This window comes from Protopterus annectens, chromosome 14.part0, assembly GCF_019279795.1.
Source record: "Protopterus annectens isolate FY-2018-M chromosome 14.part0, PAN1.0, whole genome shotgun sequence".
Classification (NCBI taxonomy): domain Eukaryota; kingdom Metazoa; phylum Chordata; order Ceratodontiformes; family Protopteridae; genus Protopterus; species Protopterus annectens.
Window position 1 is genome coordinate 546,430,224 of NC_056748.1, and position 21,385 is coordinate 546,451,608.

Below are 21,385 nucleotides of genomic sequence, written 5' to 3' on the forward strand. Positions count from 1 at the left end.
TGAATTTGCAACACCTGGAGAAAACAAAACATGCACAATATCTGGAAATCAGGATTAAACCCTGAACCTCACAGTTGTGCAATGAAATGACACTGTCTCACACCTCAGACCAAATTTTTGCAGCTATTCTACTAACTTTTAGGAATAAACTGAGAGATGAAAAAATACATCAGGACAAATAAAGTTTAAAATATTTTTGTTACAGAAAAAGCACTCACTTTATACCATACATGACTTCAACATTTAACTGCACTTTTTTTAATTTATGATTAAAAAATCTGTAATGATTTAGCAACTCTTATACAATCTAAACAAAATGGTCTGATATATTCTTCATATTCTCCAAAGGATCAACATCATTTTTAACAGCATTACTTACAGACAAAATGTATATTACATCAATTAGTTGCTTTTCATATAATGCCATGTACATAAAATAAGCACCATCCCAGCAAAGCTGGTTAATGCTGGAATATCAAAATATATGCAAAGAAACTCAACACTGTAACTTTCAAATTGTTCTGAAATGTCTTTAACATTGGTTGTTGACCTATATACACCGCTTTGTCTCTCGTTGACTATTTTTATAACAAGAGGAAAAATGTTCACTGCATTTTAAAGATTCTAAATATGAACACATTCAAACAAATTGATGTAAAGAATGTGGTAAATTTAGACAGCTTACATTCTGTAGAAGTGATTTTTTCATTGTTAGAGTAAATGAATCTGATGAGCAATAACTGAATTTCTGTATGCACAGCACATAACATATACTGTCAAAAACAGGCAACTGCTGATACAGAAAACACCATTGTTACAACTCTATTTATTCCAACCTATCCCATTTACATAAACTGATTCATACAGTAACATTACATCATAATATTGACTCATTTTAACAACGTTTCTAAGAAAAATGTACTGTAGATGACCAGATTCAAAGTACTTTCTGATAATGGTAACGCAGTAAGTTAATTTTTGCAATGATTTGGAAGCAACACATTTTGTTCCAGTGGAAGCAGTTTTATATGACCTAGGTCTGTAATAAAATACATTAAATGATACTATTTATAAGCTTTCCAACATTTCAGAGGTAGTTTCAATATAGAAAGCTTTATTGCAGTATTTAACACATGATGGTAAATAATGACAAACTATTAAATCACAAAACTACCTGCTCAACTGGATTCTAAAATTATACAATCCAAATGGTGAAATACCCTATGGCAAATCATATAGCTATTCTACATCTAAAGAATGTCTGGAAAAGTCAGTAACAGAGGAGTTTTTATATTACTAGTACAAGTGTGCTGAGTAATAACAGTAAGGTGTTCTAGACTAGGAACTGCTGCGAGTTACTTTACTTTTCACGTAGCCAGCTCACACGATTCTACCTGCTGACACACCAAACAAGGCAATGATGAAAATGACAATGATCCATGAATATCTGAGTATTTCATGTGTGGATCGCACTGGTAATCTCCGATCATTCCTAAGGGTTGTTCGGGACACTGACGCATGACTTGAAAATGTTAATAAAATGCTAAGGTATTATGGGGCATTTTTATTAATGATTATTCTTTGGTGCCCAACAAAATCTGAAGGGCTGATTTTTTTCACTACAGTAACTCGCATGTTAGATAAAGTACATCAGTGAGACATACTGCAGAAACTGACATAAATCATCCTGAAAGTTAATTATGTTCAAGAAACTGATTCAGTCTCTTAACAAAAATACAACCGTTAACATGCCCTGTTGCTCATCTGTATTTGAGCTACCATCATCAAAAAGAGACCAGCATACATGTATAACTAGTTTGTTGATACAGTCTTTGTTCTTGGTTAAAGGTGATATCTTGAAATCTTGACATTTATGAAAAAAATATACATATTTTCAGTACACTGCTGTTTCCCCTCATACACAATGTACAAGAAATCAAGATATGTCAGAGTTCTTTTGAAAAAGGGACACTGGAGAGATGCTTATGCTGCAAAGCATGCATGACCCAACTCAGCAGGGTGACATGCATCTGAACGCAAGGAAAGGGTGATTCATCCCAGCCGTCCCATGTTTCTGACTGCTGCGACTCTCCAGGATGTTGCTCAGGGAACCAGAATCCCAGAAACTGGCTTTTCACTTAAAAATCATAGCAAACAGAAGATGATACCTCTGATACATACAAAAGAAGACAGACTCTGCTACAGCAGTCAGGAAAAGAAAAAGAAAAGGAATAGTTCCCGTTTTATCAGACCCTGAAAAAAATGATCAGTTAAAACAAGTGTCAATCTGATGTACATCTGCACAGTCAGAAATACACCAAAGGCTTTGTTAAAGTGATGGCATTCAGTCACAACTGTAGAAAAGTACCAGTGTTGAGTAGTAAGCCCACAGTACTCCAATAAAAGTAACAGAAATGCAATGAAACAAGAAAAAAGATTTCCATATACAATGATACAATGTACCCAAATGATATAATAGTAAACAGGGGATTCCAAGTTTGAGGTATACTTTGAAATCTACCATAATCATGGAGAACATGAAAAGTTAGAATATCCATGTCTGTACATAAAGTCGCATGCACACTCACTTTACTGGAAGTTAATTCTTCTACAGTAGTAATGGTGCATGCACACTCATTTTGCTGTAATATAATTCTTCTACAGTAGTAATGGTGCCTGCACACTCATTTTACCATAAGGAATTTCTTCTGCAGTAGTAACACACACTGTACTGCACTTTAACTGCTTTAATCCCTGATGCAGCAAAATCCTGAAAATAATTTATAGGTCTATAGGTGATGTGTAAGCTATCGAACAAGAGCCATTTAAGCCTAGCCAAACTTACCTCAAATTTACCAAAATGTTGCTGACATGTCAAAACTCCACGAAATTTTACAGTTATAATATAGGCTTGAACACTTCAAACATTCACAGGCTGCCACTGTCCATTAGGGACGTAGGAGTCAAACCAGGGGTAAATTTCTGGTTTCGCATCCATCGGTCCAAGTTATGTTCAAATATGGTTAGGAATGTGTTTTTCTTCACATGCATCGTATGTTTCATCAACCATTGTAGCTCCACAACTCAGAGCTGATTAACTCTGTCACTGAAGGGTTCCTTGTTAACAAAGGGTAGGAATTAAAATTCTAGTGTGGCAAAACACAATTCTGCATAGGTGAAATACCATACTTTCTTACGCTTGGGTCTATATTAGCAAACTGAAATGTCACTTACCTGAACACCTAATGATCGACACATAGTCATTGAACTACAACAACTGCGAAAGGCCACGTAAGTGAATTTTTTTCCCAGGGGAAAAAAATCGCTTGGCCAACCAAAACCCAAACACACTGTCAAACATAACAATGTGGGGGGCTTTGTCTCCCACACCCCCTGATGTGGGGGTTGTGCTCCCCCCACCCTCTAACTAAATATACCAACTCCAAGATTGCTCTGCAGTGGAGAAAAGGGCATGTTTCCAACTACAGCTAAGACAGTTTTTCCCCTGGGAAAAAATTGCTTGCGTGGCTGTTTGCAGTTGTTGTAGTTTGATGATTATGTGTCAATCATTGTTGTTTGGGTAAGTGACACTTCAATTTGCTAATATAGATCCTTACACTCTACAAGAAACACTTACGTAACAGTCACCTGCCTAAGTGAGCAAACTTGGGTATTGCAGTTTGCAAATTAGTAAGTAGTTTTAAGATGCACCTTCAGGGGAAATAAAATGACTACTTTCTCATACCACTATGTACCGGGTGTTTTTTAACTGAGGTTGGATGTAGAACCCAAATACATGGCGGTACCAGATGTATTACACCCAGCAGGGATGAATGACATACTCTCCATATCAGTTAATTAAGCAGTGTGTGACCAATCACTGCATAAATTACACCCAGTAAATACATGGTTAATTGTGCATTTATTTATGACCAGTCAGCTTCCCTGTTTACTTTTAACCATTAGTTATGTTGCTGCAAGATATATTGTGCTTGTACCTAGCTGACAGCTGACATTCTGTATATTGGATTAGATTCAATTATTTGGCTACTTTGGACATGAAGAGTGGATTAGTTCCCAGACACATTCCATATGTAAGGTAAACTTAAGTAATGGAGGGTGGAAACAGAGGACCTCCAGCTCAAGAAAACATCCTCTATGAAGTTACTGCCACCACAAACAGTGTCACTGAAGACAAAAATGTTAGTTCTACTCTGGCAGCTTGTACAAAATGAGCAAGTATTAGGTACTGTAAGATGAAATTAAGGTCTTAAGGCAATACAATATCTTCAAAGGATAATTTCAGAGGAAAAGCTACTCTCAGAAAAGTCTTTCAGACCTTCATTGATGCTACTACTGACAAGTCCAAACCCTGATGGAAATTGGGAATAGCTGGTAGATGCATTTTATAGTTATAGTGGAAAATCTAGATCTCATTATCAAAGATATTGGTCAGGCATCATAGGAGAGCTAGAATGATAATTATAAGGAGGCCTACACCTTGATATAAAGCTAAGGGAGAATTATTTTTCTTCCCAATTTCCCATTTTTCTACTTTCTTATTAGAGAGCTGTTTTGGGGATGTAGTGAGGATTTGGACCACCCAAGGATGATCTGCAGACTCATTGGCCTTCAATGGAAGTGAAGAAACTATATGTTTAGATCGATGGAGTGGAGATCTGGGCAAGGCTTGCTAAACAGATGAGTCAAGAGACATGGATAAGCCTCTAAAGGAAGAAGTTTCTTTAATAGATCATGACATAATAGGAGAAACTATACTTACTGTAGCCAAAACAGGGTTATGAGACTTACCCTGACATGGTACATCTTAGCTTTCAGGAGAAATTTCAAAATTATTTGGACATAGGGAAATGCATACAACAGTCTCAGTGGCAACTGATGGACTTGAGCATCCAAGAGGGTTTGATTTAGTGGAAGAAAAGGAAAATGAAGATGCTGCACTTGGAGTTGGTCACACATGCAAACTGTTCATAGCAAGCTTTTCCCCCATGGTGTGAAGATCATACAGTTCATCTGCAGCCTACTGGACCACTCATGTGACATTAGCAGACATCTTTTGAGCCTGTCCACTAAAAGAGTTGGCCTGAACAGGAAAGCACACTGCTGTCAGAAAGTAATGCAAGCTAACTGACAATTTCCATAGATTCAGGACCTCATGGCAAAGTATATAACATGGCTTCCTCTTGTTTGTTGATGTACCACACTATTGACATTGCTGGAGTGGATGGTAACTGCATCCTGAAGGAAGGGTTTCTGCAAAACTTGCAATGAAAGAAGATCATCCCCATCTCCAATACATTTAAGTGCAAGGAGGTCTCCTGATGCATCCATATTCCTTGGACCACCTACCTCCAATCAATGCCCCTTCCAGGGCTGATGCAGCCATGGTGTCTATGAGCATGAGGATGGGATGGGTAAAAGAGGAGCCTTCTGCCAAGTTCCAAAGATAGGTCCACCAAAGAAGAAGACTGAAAAGTTCCTGAGGAGAGAGAGATCAGCTCAGTTATACATTCTCACAACCAAGAACACTGAACTCTTATGGTCCACTCTGAAACTTTTATATGTAGTCCATCTAAGGGAGTCAAGTGAATAGCCACAGTCTTATTAGGTGTAATAAGAACAGGAAAACTGCTGATGTAGTTCAGTGCAGCCTGTCCGCAGTAAGACATACCAACTTGGTGACTATGCTGGGTGGCATCTGATGAATACTTGTACTTGAGATGGCTCCAGCTGTGACTCAGAAGTGCTCAGTGAAATTCTCAATAACAGAAACAGATGAAGTAAGCAGTCTCATGTGTGAATAATTTATTTATTGGTGCGGCTAGGAGTCAATCATACAGGTACAGAAACACCTTCATCCCATGCAGTCTCAGGTGAGCTGCCACCACTGACATACATCTGGTGAGTGTCCTAAGGGCTGTGGCAAGACCAAATAAGAGGGTCTTACTCTGGTGGTGTCCAGTTTCTAAACAGAAGCACAAGAACTCCGTGGATGCCCTGACAATTTTTAAATGGAGAAAAGCAGTCTGGAGATCAAACAGCACATCTAGTCTACTTCCTGAAGTCAAGAAAAGGTTGCCTGAATCATTAACATCCATAACTTGGTCTTCTACATGTAGGACTGTAGGTTACTTACATTCAGAACAGGACTGAGAACCTTTGACTTCTTGGAAGTGAAAAAAATTGCATGAATAAATCCTAGATCCACTTTGATCTGGTGGGATCTTTTACAATCCTGGATGGCCAAGATTCCCATTATCTTTTTACTAGAGGATGTACAACTTCTAGCCTTACCTTCCCCTTTGATGTGGAGGTGAAGGGACATATGAAGTAGAGGGGAAACAGGCTTCTTTGAGGAGAGGAATGGGATTGTACAACTACTTATCTACTCCCTGATCCATTTGACAAGCATGATGGCCTTCCATGCCCTGAGATGGGGACATTTTCACCTACCCCCCAGACAGCCTTCAGGAATGGACAGTTGGGAGAGCTCTCAAGGATTCTGTGGTTGATTTCTGGAGGAAGGACTATGTAGTCCAAATTCTTTGGACTCTTTCTGCCTCTAGAGTGGCATCTATTGAAGATGTTTCTGTAACCTCTGGAATTTATGTCTCAGCTTTGCTCAAAGAGTAGCTTTTGAGATTTGTAAACCACAGATTATCTGCACTCTTCCCATTCTTGGCAAAAGTCTGTGGAGCAGTAGAGCATTTGACTTTCACAGCAGTGAGTGTTATGCCTGCTTGCTCACTCTTGGGCAGCTTGTCTTTTACTAAGGGTTGGAATAATGAGGCCTATCATACAGAGTACAGGTAAAGGTCACCTTGTATCTCTCCACAAATCCATACATCTGTAGCCAGGCATGCCTCCTCATACCGTCAGACTCAGCTGCGCTTGTTGCTCCATTCACTGCTTTATGGATGAGATGCATGGAGACTGAAGAATTGCTAAATATTGCTGACACCTTTGACTTTAACTTGTGAACAGATGAGGTAGTTTCTTCAATGTAACTATCATCTTTTCAGTTATATCATGCTGTAAGCAGGTCATATGGGTCTAGTAATTCAAGTCCCATATGAAGAATGTGCCTGCTGTGTAGAGGCACTTATCTGTATGGTCCTTTGCCCATGAATCCCTCTCTAGGGGATGGGCTGAAGATCTATCTCCTGAGGTCTGCAAGGAGATCTTTCCTCTGCATCTGTTTGCCTGTCCTTGAGAGGCTGGAATATTGTGTCCAGTTTTTTTGGAAAAGCCTCAGCCTCATTGGGCTCTTGTCACAACCTACCCACTGCCAAGTCACTCACACAACTGGTTGGAGAGACCACCCAAGATGTAGGAGGGAGGCATAGCACAATGGCTCCTGTAGGATTTCTTCTTCTGAGGCTGTTAGGTCAACTGGCCAAGAGTCTCTTTCTCATCAGCTTCAGGATCTCCTCATATGTAGTCATCAGGACAGGATTTGAGGAAGCCTCTACCTTGATCAAGTCAGTGTATGGAGTGGGAGACTCCATTGCAGAAGAGAGGAGTCTTGTCTTACACTTCTTCTTTCTAGGGAAACTCAAAGTGGATTCATCCCAATGTTCAAGACATGATTCATCTCCAGATACTCTGGACCACCAGAAGCCTGCCACTCCTTTGTCCTGCTGGAAAATGATGAAAGACATATTGATTCAAGTTGAGAGTTGTCTTGCAGTGACAGATTTCAAGGGAAATTCTCTAGAGTTTAACAACCTGAACTGTTGTACTGACATCATATCCTGATTCCCTGTTGCAAAGCAGAAGCTATTGGAACCAATTTTACTGCCCCCTGATTGATGCTGACCTCCAAGATGATGATGCTGAATCTGACACATCAAGCCTCAGCACTGATGCCAGGTTAGGTTTTGTTATCTATGATATAAACACTATTGACAATGTGAATGGCACTGACGGTATTAGGGCTGATGTTTGTGCTGACTTGTCAGTGTCAATGACCTTGGACCTAGTAGTCCTTGGCAGCAATAAGATCAGTGCCAAGGATGCCATAGCCAATTGGACAGCTCTGAAATTTCCAACACCAACACAGGGCCCTGAAGAGAAGCAGAAGTGGTAGATGGCAGAGGACCTTTTCTAACTGCCCTGGAAACATAGAGAGGATACCCATCTCAGTTTAGTCATTAGCCAGGGCCTTCAATATTCTATCACAATCTAGATTCAAGAACAGACTACTCAAAGTCCTAAATGGCCTCAACTCCATGGTTCCTACTCCAAGGTGAGGCTGCCCAGTTTTCGCTTTGTATGTGATTACAGAACCCTTGAAACATCCAGCTGGGAGACTGCAGCAGTTGTAAGATGCTCCATTGCAGGGGATTAAACAGACTTGCCTGGTAGAAGGATCTGAAGTAGACATCTTGGGAGAAGAAGCCCTGATCTTATCTCGTAGTCCCCTCTCCTCCTCAGCCCTTCTATCTGCTCTCTCTTTCTCTCTATCTCTCTCTCTCACCCTCTCTCTGTCTTTTTGTTTTTGCCTTCAGCAAGAAGTAATTATTTTAAGATTAATTTTTTTCTGTGGATTTGCAAAATCTTGTTACTGAAATGTGTATGAATATCACAAAAAGTATCTAAATGATCCACCAGAAGTGCACAACACAAAATATCCTGGGGGGGGTGGGATCAAGCTTTCTGGGGGTGGGAATCAAGTGGCCACACTTCGAGCACTTATTAAATCCGAAGACGTTATTCCCTTAACCTGTGTCCATTTTCATGTAAGAGAACAGAAATATACAAAACAATATAAAATAAAAACAGTAACTGGAGTATACTACTGTACAGAAAGCCAAGAGGAACAAGGGTCAACAGTTGCCCTAGGTGGAAGAGGATTAAACAACCAAACAAGTAACACATGAAAAACTAGAAAAATGTAGCTATAAAGGTAAATGCTTCACGCAGTCTAATAAATGTATAAATCTGTCAAAGATATGATAAGAACTACTTATCACAAACAATTGAACTGCACTGACTCTCTAGACCAAGATCACCGATCCAACATGAGATTTGCAGATATGAAGAAAGCTAGGTGCATTGCAGGAGAGAAGGGAAGAGTCTGAGTTTGGGAAAGCCCTATCAGTTCTGAAAGATATGACTCCAGTGGCAACCAGTCCTAATTTAAAGGGACAGACTATATCATTTTAAGACCGGCATTGGATGGGTTTCAGTTCAGAGCACAGAAGAAACATGATTCTATGTCATGAGCAACATTACAATATGTGCCAGCTTTTCTGCTCCCTGGATACACTCAGTCTTCACAACCTGGAAATTACAATTATAGTGCAAAGGCCATATCACCACTTTTCACATACGCATGCTACAGCAACAGGCTTGCCATTTTCATTCTGTCAGCTCTTGTGTTGAGTGCTATACTGTCTGATCAGAAGATCATGGGCAAGTTTTCCTTTTCTTCTTCTTTTTTTTTTCTTTTTTATTTTTCATGTGAAAAAAATGTTTTAAGAGAGCCACTGTAAACTTTAGCTGTCTAAAGATTACATATTTAAGTTTCGCCCTTCATGATTTGATTCCATACACATTGCTGTAGGGAGAAAATGTCCTCCTCAGCAAGCAAGTAAAACAAAATAAAAGTCCGAGTTATGTGTATACACTGCTGTATGTTCCACAGTTGGTAAAAAATAAAGACACCCTGGAATGAATATAAAATCAAGTTACATACACAACCATATTATACTAAATATTATTTTGCCAAGAGGTCACCATTGTGCCATCTAAAACTTGATGACTACAAAGAGTAAAGCACAAGGGGCTGCTGAGCACAATGACCAGGCATTATAATAATATTGCTGCTGCTCTCAATACAGACCCAAAGTGAATACTCTGTCATGCATTCTGCCATTGCCAAAACAAGTGATGCATTTTTTTTACCCTGTTGGAGAGCTCTTTATATCTTCTGTGCTTCAATAACAATGCATAAATTACTCAAAGTAAATAGTTAAACATAAGTATTTGTTGTATGTAATGTAAATTCATTGGCCGCTTCTGGTCATACAATATAGTATTCTTTTATATAACTCTTAAACAGCACTGTACATAGAGTAAAGTAAAACTCGATGGTGTAGTTACCAAGGGGCTTGAGTTCCCTGCAACCACAACAGTGAAATCTCACACACTAGCTGAATTCAAACAACAAGGTAGAAAAACTCTTTTATACTGGAAAAAAATTCTTGTTCTCCTTGGTAAACATCTAAAAATACTTTTTGCCAAAAATCAAGTTATCCTCTCAGACTATAATACTGCACAGGACTGACGTTACACCCAGCAAAGGTAAAATTAATGTACATTCATCAGAGATATACACGGGATGGGGCAAAGGGGGCAGCTGCCCTTGGCACAAAGTGTTAGGGGGCATAATCTGCAATTGCTGATGGGGAAGCATTGCAGTGCCAACATTCCAGAGGGAATTAAGATACTGAAGTGCTTTGTGCATGGTATTGCACTTGTAGCAAGCTGTTTGTTACATTTGTAGTAAGAGGCTTGCTACAGTTTCTAAAAATGTTTTTAGGTCTACAAGTAGGAGACAGGACTTTTTTTGTTTTGCTCATAGCTGATGGCTAACTACAGCTCTGACATCAATTCTTCTGTGTGGATAGCTGTTTGTTCTTCTGTGTGGATAGTGAGAAAAACAAGAAAACAAGATGGTAGGTAACATTTCAGGAAATGAGGTACACTGAGAACTCATTGATACATAATTTTAAGTATTGTGTAAATAATTTACTCTGCAGTTTATAATTTAAAAAATTTCTCTGTGGTTCCTGTTGTGATATCTGGTTGGTTCCAAGCAAGTCTTGAAAGATCAAGACTAAGAGCTTACCAATGTTTTTCCGCTGTCCTGAATCAGGTAAGCAGACCATGAGCTATAAATTGCCAGCTAACAGTATCTGAAAGCATTCAGATTTGGTGGCTACCAAATGCATCCCATGGTGCATACTACTACTTATAATGTAAATACAGTAAGGCCTGACTCCAGCTACGACTGGCATGTCAAGTAGTGCAAAACAAAATTACATGCTTAGTCATCAAGGAGCTTTGGTTCCTCACAGCCTCTACTGTCTGGAGTTCAAACCAAAGAAATGTGAAATATCTTTATACCAGCTCTTCAGGAAAATGTATCTAACTAAAGGTGATAGAATATTTGTACACATGGTGGCCAAGGCAACAAAGCTTAGATGTACTTCGGCCAGAAAAAAAATCTTTTCAGCATTAGATATGCCATGGCTAGAAAATTAGCAGAGCATTTAAAACATGTCATCTTTTTAAATTCAACTGCCGTTTACATTCCACATCAAGAGGAGGACCCCTCATAAGTTGTAAAACAGTCTGACAGTCACTATATTCTTTCATTCTGTCAGCAAACTGAAACGATGGAAACAAAAATTTAAAATGACATCTATAGCAAGCACAGACAAATACAGCATATTGTACTTTGGTTAGGTTATATAAGAGTTACCCGAAAGATGACATGTTGAACACCAGAGACAAAACACATACCGGCCTAAACACAGAATTCTGAAAAAAAGCAAAAAAAAAAGTGCTGTAGATAGTTAAACTCTTTATACTAACTATGGTTGCCATAGTTTGGAAGAAATGATGGATTGTTGGTGGAAGGTGGATTTCCATTCAAAGTTCTGTATTTGGACTGGTGTGCATGAAATTCCACTGATCAGCATTTTAACAACCAACCATTATAACACCCCTTTGAGGTTTACGTTCTTTGACAGTCACGTTACTTCACCAACACAGTACCTCTCAGTCATTGCATTATATAAAATAGACATGAGCACCATGTTGTTAAAAATTTCAGCACTTAGCATTGTGCTGCTGAGGTCTGGCTGAGTGAAGCTTTATCCATGGAATTTATATTATTATTTGTTAGTCTTTCTGTGTCTTAGATAATACTTCAGGAATATAACACAGCATACATGCAGTACATGCAGTGAAAAAACAAATGCCCAAATGAAATAATTTGATTTGACATTGACTTTGCTCACATAAAACTCTTTAAAACAAGAATGTGTTGCTCGAAATCTTCAGCAACTTTGGAATGTACAGAAAATCTGGAATGTGAGTATGCAGAAGACAGCAAAAGCATTATTTGAATTATATACATGCTTAGCATGCAGAGAAAGCTATTTCACCACAGCTGGTGAACAGGCAGTGTGACCCACACTGAATTATATGCACACATAAACATTAACATAAAAACTTAGGTAAATATAGAATTTTTCTTATATATATATATATTTACTTACAAGGCACTGAAAAATACTGAGTTTGACTTCTGGTCATTAGAAAGCCTATATACAAGAGGTTAGCTTTCACTGTTTCAGGCACTGGTTTGGTGTATGGAGGATAACCCTTGTCTGTTACTCTCAGTATTAAAAGCACAAACAGGGGGACTTGAAGATATGGACTAAAACTTGTGCAGTGAAATAGTTCAATCTTATACAAGTTCAAATTGGAAGGTTATATAATTTCATCTGGTAACTACCTTAGGTATTTATAAAAAATGTACAATACACAAAATAACAGCAGACTGTCAGATTACTACACATTACATCACACTAACAAGTGTATTTTTAAAGTATATTGTTCATATAAAAATACACCGGGACTTGCAGAATAGCATGCAGGTTAAAGTAATAGGGTGTTACTGTACATGGTAGAGCTACTAAGCTACAGTCTGCTTCTTAGAATCATCACTTGAGTTTAACTTCAAACAAGTTCCTACCTAGAGATGCCTGCAACTTCTGAAACTGCAACTATTTTTACCTAGGGTACACTATAATAAATTTGGAATTCATTTTTTGTAACATATTTTTGCAGAGTTAAGGAAAGCCCAAATAAATGCATATAGTCAGTACTGTTCCTGTTTTTAAGCAAATAGTATACTCCAGTTTATAAATATATGACATTTAAACCAACAGGCACCACAAGGCATGATAACACTTTATCGTTATTATTTTAGTTCTCTTCCCTGAAAGAAAAATAATGGGATATGTTTAACTTTCATTCTATTCACTGCTATAACTACTCTTTTCAGATAAACCAAAACAAGTGCAGTACAAAACACAGCCTAAAGCTGTTTAAAACTATAAATATGGGTTGTGCTTAATATTTATAGGTTGTATGAGTACTCTGGTGAACAACAATGCCACATAAATCTTTGTCTGTGTTTGCACATGGTGAAAAAAACATGATCCAGTGCCCATATGAAACTTACAGAAGCACATATACTTCATAATTGAATCAAGATGAGAGGATTATGCAAATACAGCTGAAGCAGAAATACAGACGTATTACATATCTGAAATATTTGAAAATCATTTAATCTTGGTCCTGAATGGCAAGGTTTCTGTTTCTGGGGAGAGATTCCTGATATACTAAAGACAGTAGAAGTATTCCGGTTTAGAGAGTTAGTACTATTACTCTGATATGTTTTCCCAAGTTCAGTTAAACAGGTGTTAACCAGGCCATGAAACTTTATGTTAAGATATTTTAGTTGAATTTTGTCTTGGAAGCGATCAATGTGACTGCACTGTTGCAGAAACAGCCAAGTCCAACAATACTCATATCTCCATGTCAACTGGTCTGACGTCTCCCGTTCTGTGCTCCTTCACCCACAGCTCTCGGTCTTTCCCAGGGTCCACTTTCTGCAGAAGCTGATCAACAGGCTCTATTGTCTACAAACAAGAAAAAAAATCACATATATACATGTGCACAAGCAGTAATACAAAAGTTATGTTTAATCCATTTACATAATGTAATAAATGTTTAACCATCAGACTGGTCATAAATAGCCTATTTATGTAAATAGCACAATTTATTTCAGCTATTTTAGTGACAGATGGCTTACTTGACAAAGTCTCATAAAGAAGAAGATAGATTTAAAAGCTGAAGCAATTACACATGAGCTACAGGAACTGATAAAGCCCATTTATTTTAATAGAGCCACAGGATTTGCAAATTTCCCCATCCATACAATTTTATTAGAAAGTTCTAGCAAACAGTTATATAAAGTGTTTTACTAACTACGGAGTGAAAAAGTTAGGCAAGGGTTTCTTATATAACCAAAGTTCACCACTTAATGATGTCACTGATAAATAAGTCAGTTTTAAAGATGGCCAACAGTCCATGGCATTGGTCACTGAATTATGCTCTATTTCACTTAGTTAACAGAAGGTGAGGACACAGATTGGTCTTTCAAAGACCAGTCCTGCACATCCTGAAAGTGCCAGAATGTCTAAATGAACATGTCTCTCAAGTTGCAAAGGTTTCTATGAAAAAAAATCACATAGAGAGACACCCACTTGATCGTCTGTACTCAGGGCCGGTGTTAGCATTTTGGGGGCCCCATCAATGTCAGGTTTGGGGGCCCCCCTTCCAGTATAAGTATATCCCAAACAATGCCATATCCATCCTAAAACCCTTTATTTCATGCTGCAAAAACTTTAGAGTAGTATCCACAGACAGACCTGCAGCTACAAGCTTTTACATTAGGCCTATGTATCACACTATCACTATGTTGAGCTGTCTAACAAATCTAACAAAGAGGCAGTGGCACTTAGCTGCACTACATGCAAACAATAGTGAAACATTGCAACAAGTCTAGAGTCTGGACTTAATGATGACTGGATGACTGACCTAACACCCCCACACACACACACACACACTCACCTCAGAGTCCTTCTTGCCTTTTCTGTACCTCCTTCCCATTTTTTCACATTTTTCTTTCTTTCTTTCCTTTCTCACTTTTTTGCCTAAGCTTTTTCATATTTGAAGAAGCCATAACTTTCTATATGCTCTCCATCCAATAATAACTTTTAATCCAATTAATAATAATAAAAGAAATTCACTTGAAAGATATAGAAATTAGTTTTTTTGTTTTCCTTCTGGTTTTTTTTTCAGCTCAACTTTCAACACTAAGACAGCCCACACCAAAATAAACAAGTCAGCCCAAGAAGCCCCAAGAAGACAGATAGTCTGGGATGCATTTTTAGAATGGTTTCTTTAGATTTTTTTCTTTTCTTTTTTCTCTAATACTTATAAAGAAAAATTAATAAATAAAAAAAGAGAAAAAGATATTTTTTGCAAGTTTTTTTTTTATTTTTCAAAGGCAAGGCCATTTTCAAAGCCCAAAAATAATTTTCTAGAGTGTAGCTAAAATAATAAACAAGCCAGTAATATTTAAAGTCTCTCAAAGAATACTGGACTGCTCCACCACCTCTAAACCCAAAAAACTGCATAATGGTCACTCTGCATGCATCCTGGGATGAAAGCAGAGATTTAAATTATGAATTTAATATATTTTTATATATTTGACTGATGATATACATATACATATATATATCTTCATGTTCTTCCCAGCTGTCAGCTTAATGTATATGTGCCTAGTAATGGATTGTGAGAATGATTGAAATATTCAGTAATATTCAGTCTCACAGGCACCTAGACAGTACACCTCTCACACAAGCTACCTTCCTTTTGACCTCACATGCCTCTCAGAACACTGCCCTCTGTGCTAAACCCTAGCTATAATGACTTCATGCAACGCAACAGCACCTCTAAATGCTTGACTGTCAATGAAAACACAGAAACAACACTAACACACCTCCTCAGCCCCTCATAACCCAACAAGCACACACACACAACACACACACACACATTCAACAGGCTGGTTTTAGAATGCTGGTTGTATTAAATTATCATATAAATATGTTTAATCAGCACAGGGTCAAGGTTCAGAAAATTTCAGTGATTCAAAAAAACAACATTTTTTCAAGGTGACACACCCATCTTTCTCAAGCAAGCAACCAGGAGGCCCCATAGAGGGGGAGTCCCAGGAATTGAGTTTTTAGACAGTCTGGTGAGTGGAGGCAAAAAGAGACAGAAAACTCCAGTGATAAGAAATGTGTCATGATATATGTGTATATGTTACTTTTTACTTATAATTACTACTTTTACACATTTTTACTGCAAAACAAATGTTTTATCTGTGCACAGGCACATTGGGTGCATGCACAGATAAAAAACACACACACACACACAACACACACACACACACACACAACACACACACACACACACACACACACACACACACACACACACACACACACTAACACAGCCACAGCAATAACTAGTATTGCAATTATATTCACAAACATGCAATGCTTATACTTAACATTGTACCTGCCCACACTGCATTAGTCACTGCTTCAAGCAGTTATAGCACACAGCAAGCAGTAATATCCCTGATGATCGAAAGCATTAGTCTCTTCTTAAAAAAAAGTTTGCACTCGAGAAGTGTCACTCTGGGCTGCTGATCTCCTAGTGCTTATATTGTTCATGTTTATTATCTTCACCCTAACAGGGGGTCATCATATCACCCTGTTGTTGGTAGAGCATAATTAGGAAAAATTAATGTTTTTTTCATCCTCATTTCCCCCCAGCACAGCAGCTTTTTTTTGGGGCCCCCACACAAAAGAAGATGATTATGGGAGCCCCCAAACTGGTTTGCAGGGACTAAAAGCTAATATATAGTTAGTTTAGTTGGAGAAAATGTCAAAAAAGAAGCAAATTCAAAAGCCAGAGTTTTATATCTCTTAGTAAAATATTTATGTTCATTCCATGTTGTGTGGCATTCACCTAAATGTTACTACAACTAGAAATATCTTTTGAATTTTAAGGAGATATAAGAGATGTCTGTACTCCTTAAATAAGCATGTTATCTCATAAGAACAGGGATACAAAAATTCTGGGGTGTTGGTGGATCACATAACTGGACATACAAAAGCCTGAATTTACATGGCTGACTCTCTGTCTACAGTATAGCTCCCAGAAAGTGGGAGGAAACTACTTTAAATGTGATCTCAGCAGCTGCACTCTATACAATTTACCCTGAAAGTGTTACAACCCTGAAGTTTTTAAAGGTGGTGGTGGTAGGGGGAGACCTTCCCCCATGAGGTGTTCTAGAATAGTCAAGTCATTACTTCAGCTGTGATGGCTTACCACTAGGAAGGCATAGTATATCCCTTCCAGGTTCAGGTTCCATGATGAATGAGCAGATAGACGTGCTTCTAAATATCAAGCCTGTGAAATGTCTTCAATAATGTTATTGTAAGGTTCAAGACAGGATGGATTATGTGTAGATAATTCATGTCAAATAACAATATGAAAGGCAGGCTAGATGTGGCTGACTATAGTTAAGTAATGCAATTAATGTATATGAATACAAGAGACCTGCTAGAGCAAGGTACAACACAGACAAAGGTAAAATAGATGAAAGTAGAAATATCAGAAAGCTGAAGCATTCAGGGCTCATTTGATAACAAGCAAAGTGCAACACAGACAGAGGTAAAACAGATGAAAGTAGAGATATCAGAATGCTGAAGGATTTATGGCTCATTTGATAACGAACAAAAATAAATAAATAGATAACAAAACAATTATTTTAGTAGCCTCTACAAACAATATTGCTTACAGGTTCCCAGCTCCTGTCAAAAGAGTATAATTGCTCCACACTAGTGAGGAGACCTTGACTCACTCCCTAACTTAGCCAGTAGACTCTCAGAAAGATCTTTCCCTACAATGTAAGATCCCTGTCTTCTTCTGCCCTCAGCCTGCAAACCCCACATAAACTGCATTCAGCAGAACACATTTTCTCTATACTATCTCCAAAAGTGTATTAATCTTTCCCCTCCTCCAGATAAAATCCACCCTCCTCTATCCAACATTCAGTCAAAATTAAAAATCTTCATATTTAAACAGTCACAACACAAGTGATACCAAAATACAGGAATAACCTAAATTGAAATTTTTCAAAAAAGGATCCAACGACTCCTTTTCTGTCTGACCATTTCAAATTCCTGGCTTGCTCCTACCTGTTTTATCCCCCTCCTCCTTATCACTTTTCTCTTTCCCTACTCCCTCGCTTGTCTTCTCACCATTGGCTTCTGGCTTATCTCTTCTACTTTAGTCTTCCTTGACTTCTACTAAACTATACATTTTCAGTAATTAATCATACGCAATGCAAATAACAATATACCTGCAGGTTTTTATTCTTCTTGCCACTGTTTACTTCCTCTGAAAATATTATGATTTTTCTCTTTTCTGGTAAATTTTATAAAACTATTATGTCTGCATGTTTATCTCTTTAACCTTGAGATGAACCTGAAAATGGCCTATTTGGATCAGTATTCTACTCCAGTCAACAAAGAAAGAAAGAAAGAAAGAAACAAACAAACAAACAAAGCAAAGAAAAATAAACATGTCAAGCAATATCTTATAGATAATCTTTACGTCGTGCCCCAGCCAAATTACATAATCGACAGTCACCTCTGAATCATACAGAGTTCCCTCTTGCTAGAGACTTCCAAAGGTATGTTCAAAGTGTGTGTAAAAAGACCTTGCCAGCCTTAAAGAAACTACAATGGCAATGTCTTGTAGCAATGTAGCAATTATCTCATGCAGTCAGACAACCTTTTAATCCTTAAAGAAACTAACCATATGCAAGCAATGTGCATACATAACTTCTTTGGAGGCAAATATCTTGCTTACAAACAAGGTTGTTAACAGCAGACACACTACATCATTCACAGATACTGCTCACCACACACACAGACCTTCTTATGCTAAGGCAGTTAAAAGAAACCTTTCCAAAACTCAAAGACCTCATAAGCTGTCAAACTGCAACACCTACCCTCAGCAATCACTAAAGCACACACCAAAAGCAGCACATAACACCACACATAAGCCTACCCCCAATACTGCCCCAAGAACAAAGCCCATAAGCCTAGCAAACACTTTACCTAGTGCTCATTTCATAGGGGAGTCTATTCTACAACACACAGATACTCCTTTCACCAGGCTGGACAAGAAGAATATGATGGTTAGTTGCCTATTTGGAGCTAGGATCTGCAATTTGTGCATGCACTCAAGTCATTGAACCACAGGTACCAATATGATTCTATCATAGTCCATGTGGGTGTAAATGACCTGAAGTGTATCTCAATGGACTATGTGAAAAGAGACATTATGGATCTCTCTGAATATGTGCTCCAGACAGGTACACGCCTTGCACTGAGCAGCATTCTACTTTCACAAAGGATGATGCCACAGTATGAAGAGAAAATGATTGCTTTTAATAACTGACTTAGTTTCTGGTGTCAGTCCAAGAGAATCCAATATCTATCATCATGGAAGGACATGGCTAAGAGACCACTTTGCTTTGCCAAAGTTGGCATTCACCTGTCCCTCCTAGGCTTTCAGATATTGACTAAAACTTTACCCATCCCCTTAGAGCCTATTTTAGGCAATGCCTTAAAATGACAAAACTGTCAACATAGCAAAAAAAAAAAAAAAAAAAAAAAAAAAAAAACTCCCTTCAGCATGTACTTAACCAGGCAGTTGCAACAGTTGGAATGCCCTCAAAAGTTCATTACCAGGAGAATTCGGGGTATGAATATCCTGTCCTACAACACAGATCGCCTTAAGGTCCTATCTCTGTACTGAGTCTCTTACAGGTTACTGAGAGGCAATCAATGCCCAGCATATGTGGCATCCTCAGATCCACCTGAGATGGATCTCTTGCACATTTGCAAGACAAACAGCACCAGAAACACTAGATCCAAGTACCTGAACTTTGTCTGTGACATCAACAGAACCTTTTGGAGGGACTGATGTATTTCAAAGGATCCATGCACTATGCAATAAATCTCCGTGAATCAGAATTCATCCCCAGAACATTGGATGGGAAATAGCAAATTCAACCTCAGTCTGGTCAGCATGTGCCTGATGGGCAGAGAGTGACAGTAAGTAAATTTAATCACTAACTATCATAACCTCCCACCCACATAATCTGTAGATGTCAATTTACTAACATACCCTTTCATACAGATGTCCAAGGAACTCTGGAATTAAACTGGGTTTGGTTGTACAGGTAGGTTTGTAAAGACCCTTGGAGTCATTAGCCTAGTATGAACCCATGAACTTATAATAAATATGTCAAAATTGTTCAAATCTTTAAAATGTCAAAGACCACATTTCAAAAGGATTTGTGTGCAATACCAGAGAGTCCCCACAACCATGATATGCCATCCTGATTCCACAATTAATTTCTGTTTTTCAGTGGGCAGAGTGCCAAAGAAATGCCAGTAGCTAGGCTGGAATTACAGCTCTATATATATGGAAAGCTATGTCATTTGAAAATAATTGGATTCATAAACATTTTGTGTTAATGAACTCCTTTACCTATTTAAGTAGTTTGAAACTAGTCAATAGAAACCTGCAGCAGTCATTGTGTAGTTCAATAACAGCCATTTGCACATTTTCAGCTGTCTTCCAAATGTATTACTACAGGTGTGAGAGGAAAAATTAACTCTGCTGTGCATACAGTAGTACTGATGAGTGGTGTACATGGTTTACAATTGTCTCCTGTATATAAAGGTGATGACTATGCCCATAAAATGACTGCATATGTCTGCAGCAACATAGTGCCTGCAGAGTTCTCCCATGTAATACCTGCAGTTACACTGCTGACATACAGAGTTCCACTTCATGCTGGAATGGCGTATTTACCCTTATGGGCTATTCCACTGCATTCTTATAAGAGGTTCATATAGGTTCATAGGAGATTACTTGGCTAGTAGCCCACAGTCTTTATAAGGCTAGCCATGTTAATCCCAAGTACCCCATTTGTTCTTTTTGGGTAGTTTAAAGAACAAACTTATGAACAGAGTGGGTCTGTGATCAACACTGGGTAACACTGTCCATGAGGGACATTGGTGCAACCCCAGGTGTGAATTTGCTGTCTCCTGTTCATTTACCTTGGTTGTGTCTGAATAAGGTCAGTGAGGAACTCTGTTTTACATGAATAGGAAGTCTATTCCAGAGAAGCAGCAGTCTGTGGGAGACATATCTGTATCTCCAGCATGCTCTGTTAATGTCACAAGCTAAATTGAGATCCCTAGGGAAAGTACCACTTGTACCACTTGATGTGCAGATGTGCAGCACTTCCATTAGGGCAGGGTTGGAAATTGCCCTAGAGGCCAAGCACAAGTCACCTCTCAGCAGCCTACAAGATACAGAGTAATGTGACAAGGCTTTCAGCCTATCCACTTAAGTCATGGTTTGGAGTCCCTGTATTTTCATAGTGAGAAACCTCTGAGGTCTCTCCAGCTGTTGCAGGTATCTGATGAGGTACAGGCAAAAGGGTGTATTATACTCTATTTGTGGCCTGATGAGGGTCGAATACAGTGGGGTTATAACAGCCCTTGACCTGGATCCTATGCACTTGCTTATGAAGTATGCTACGTAGAAAGCT

At 38.4% G+C, this 21,385-nt stretch overlaps 1 protein-coding gene across 1 annotated transcript in view; it reads right to left on the minus strand.

Annotated features, from left to right (window-relative positions):
* Positions 1-179: 179 nt before the first annotated feature.
* GAS7 (growth arrest specific 7) overlaps positions 180-21,385 on the minus strand; it is a 2,864,621-nt gene continuing 2,843,415 nt past the window's right edge. The window contains exon 14 of the mRNA XM_044056293.1: positions 180-13,745. Within this exon, the coding sequence (XP_043912228.1) occupies positions 13,632-13,745 (114 nt within the window). The 3' untranslated portion in view covers positions 180-13,631. The remainder of the gene's footprint in view (positions 13,746-21,385) is intronic.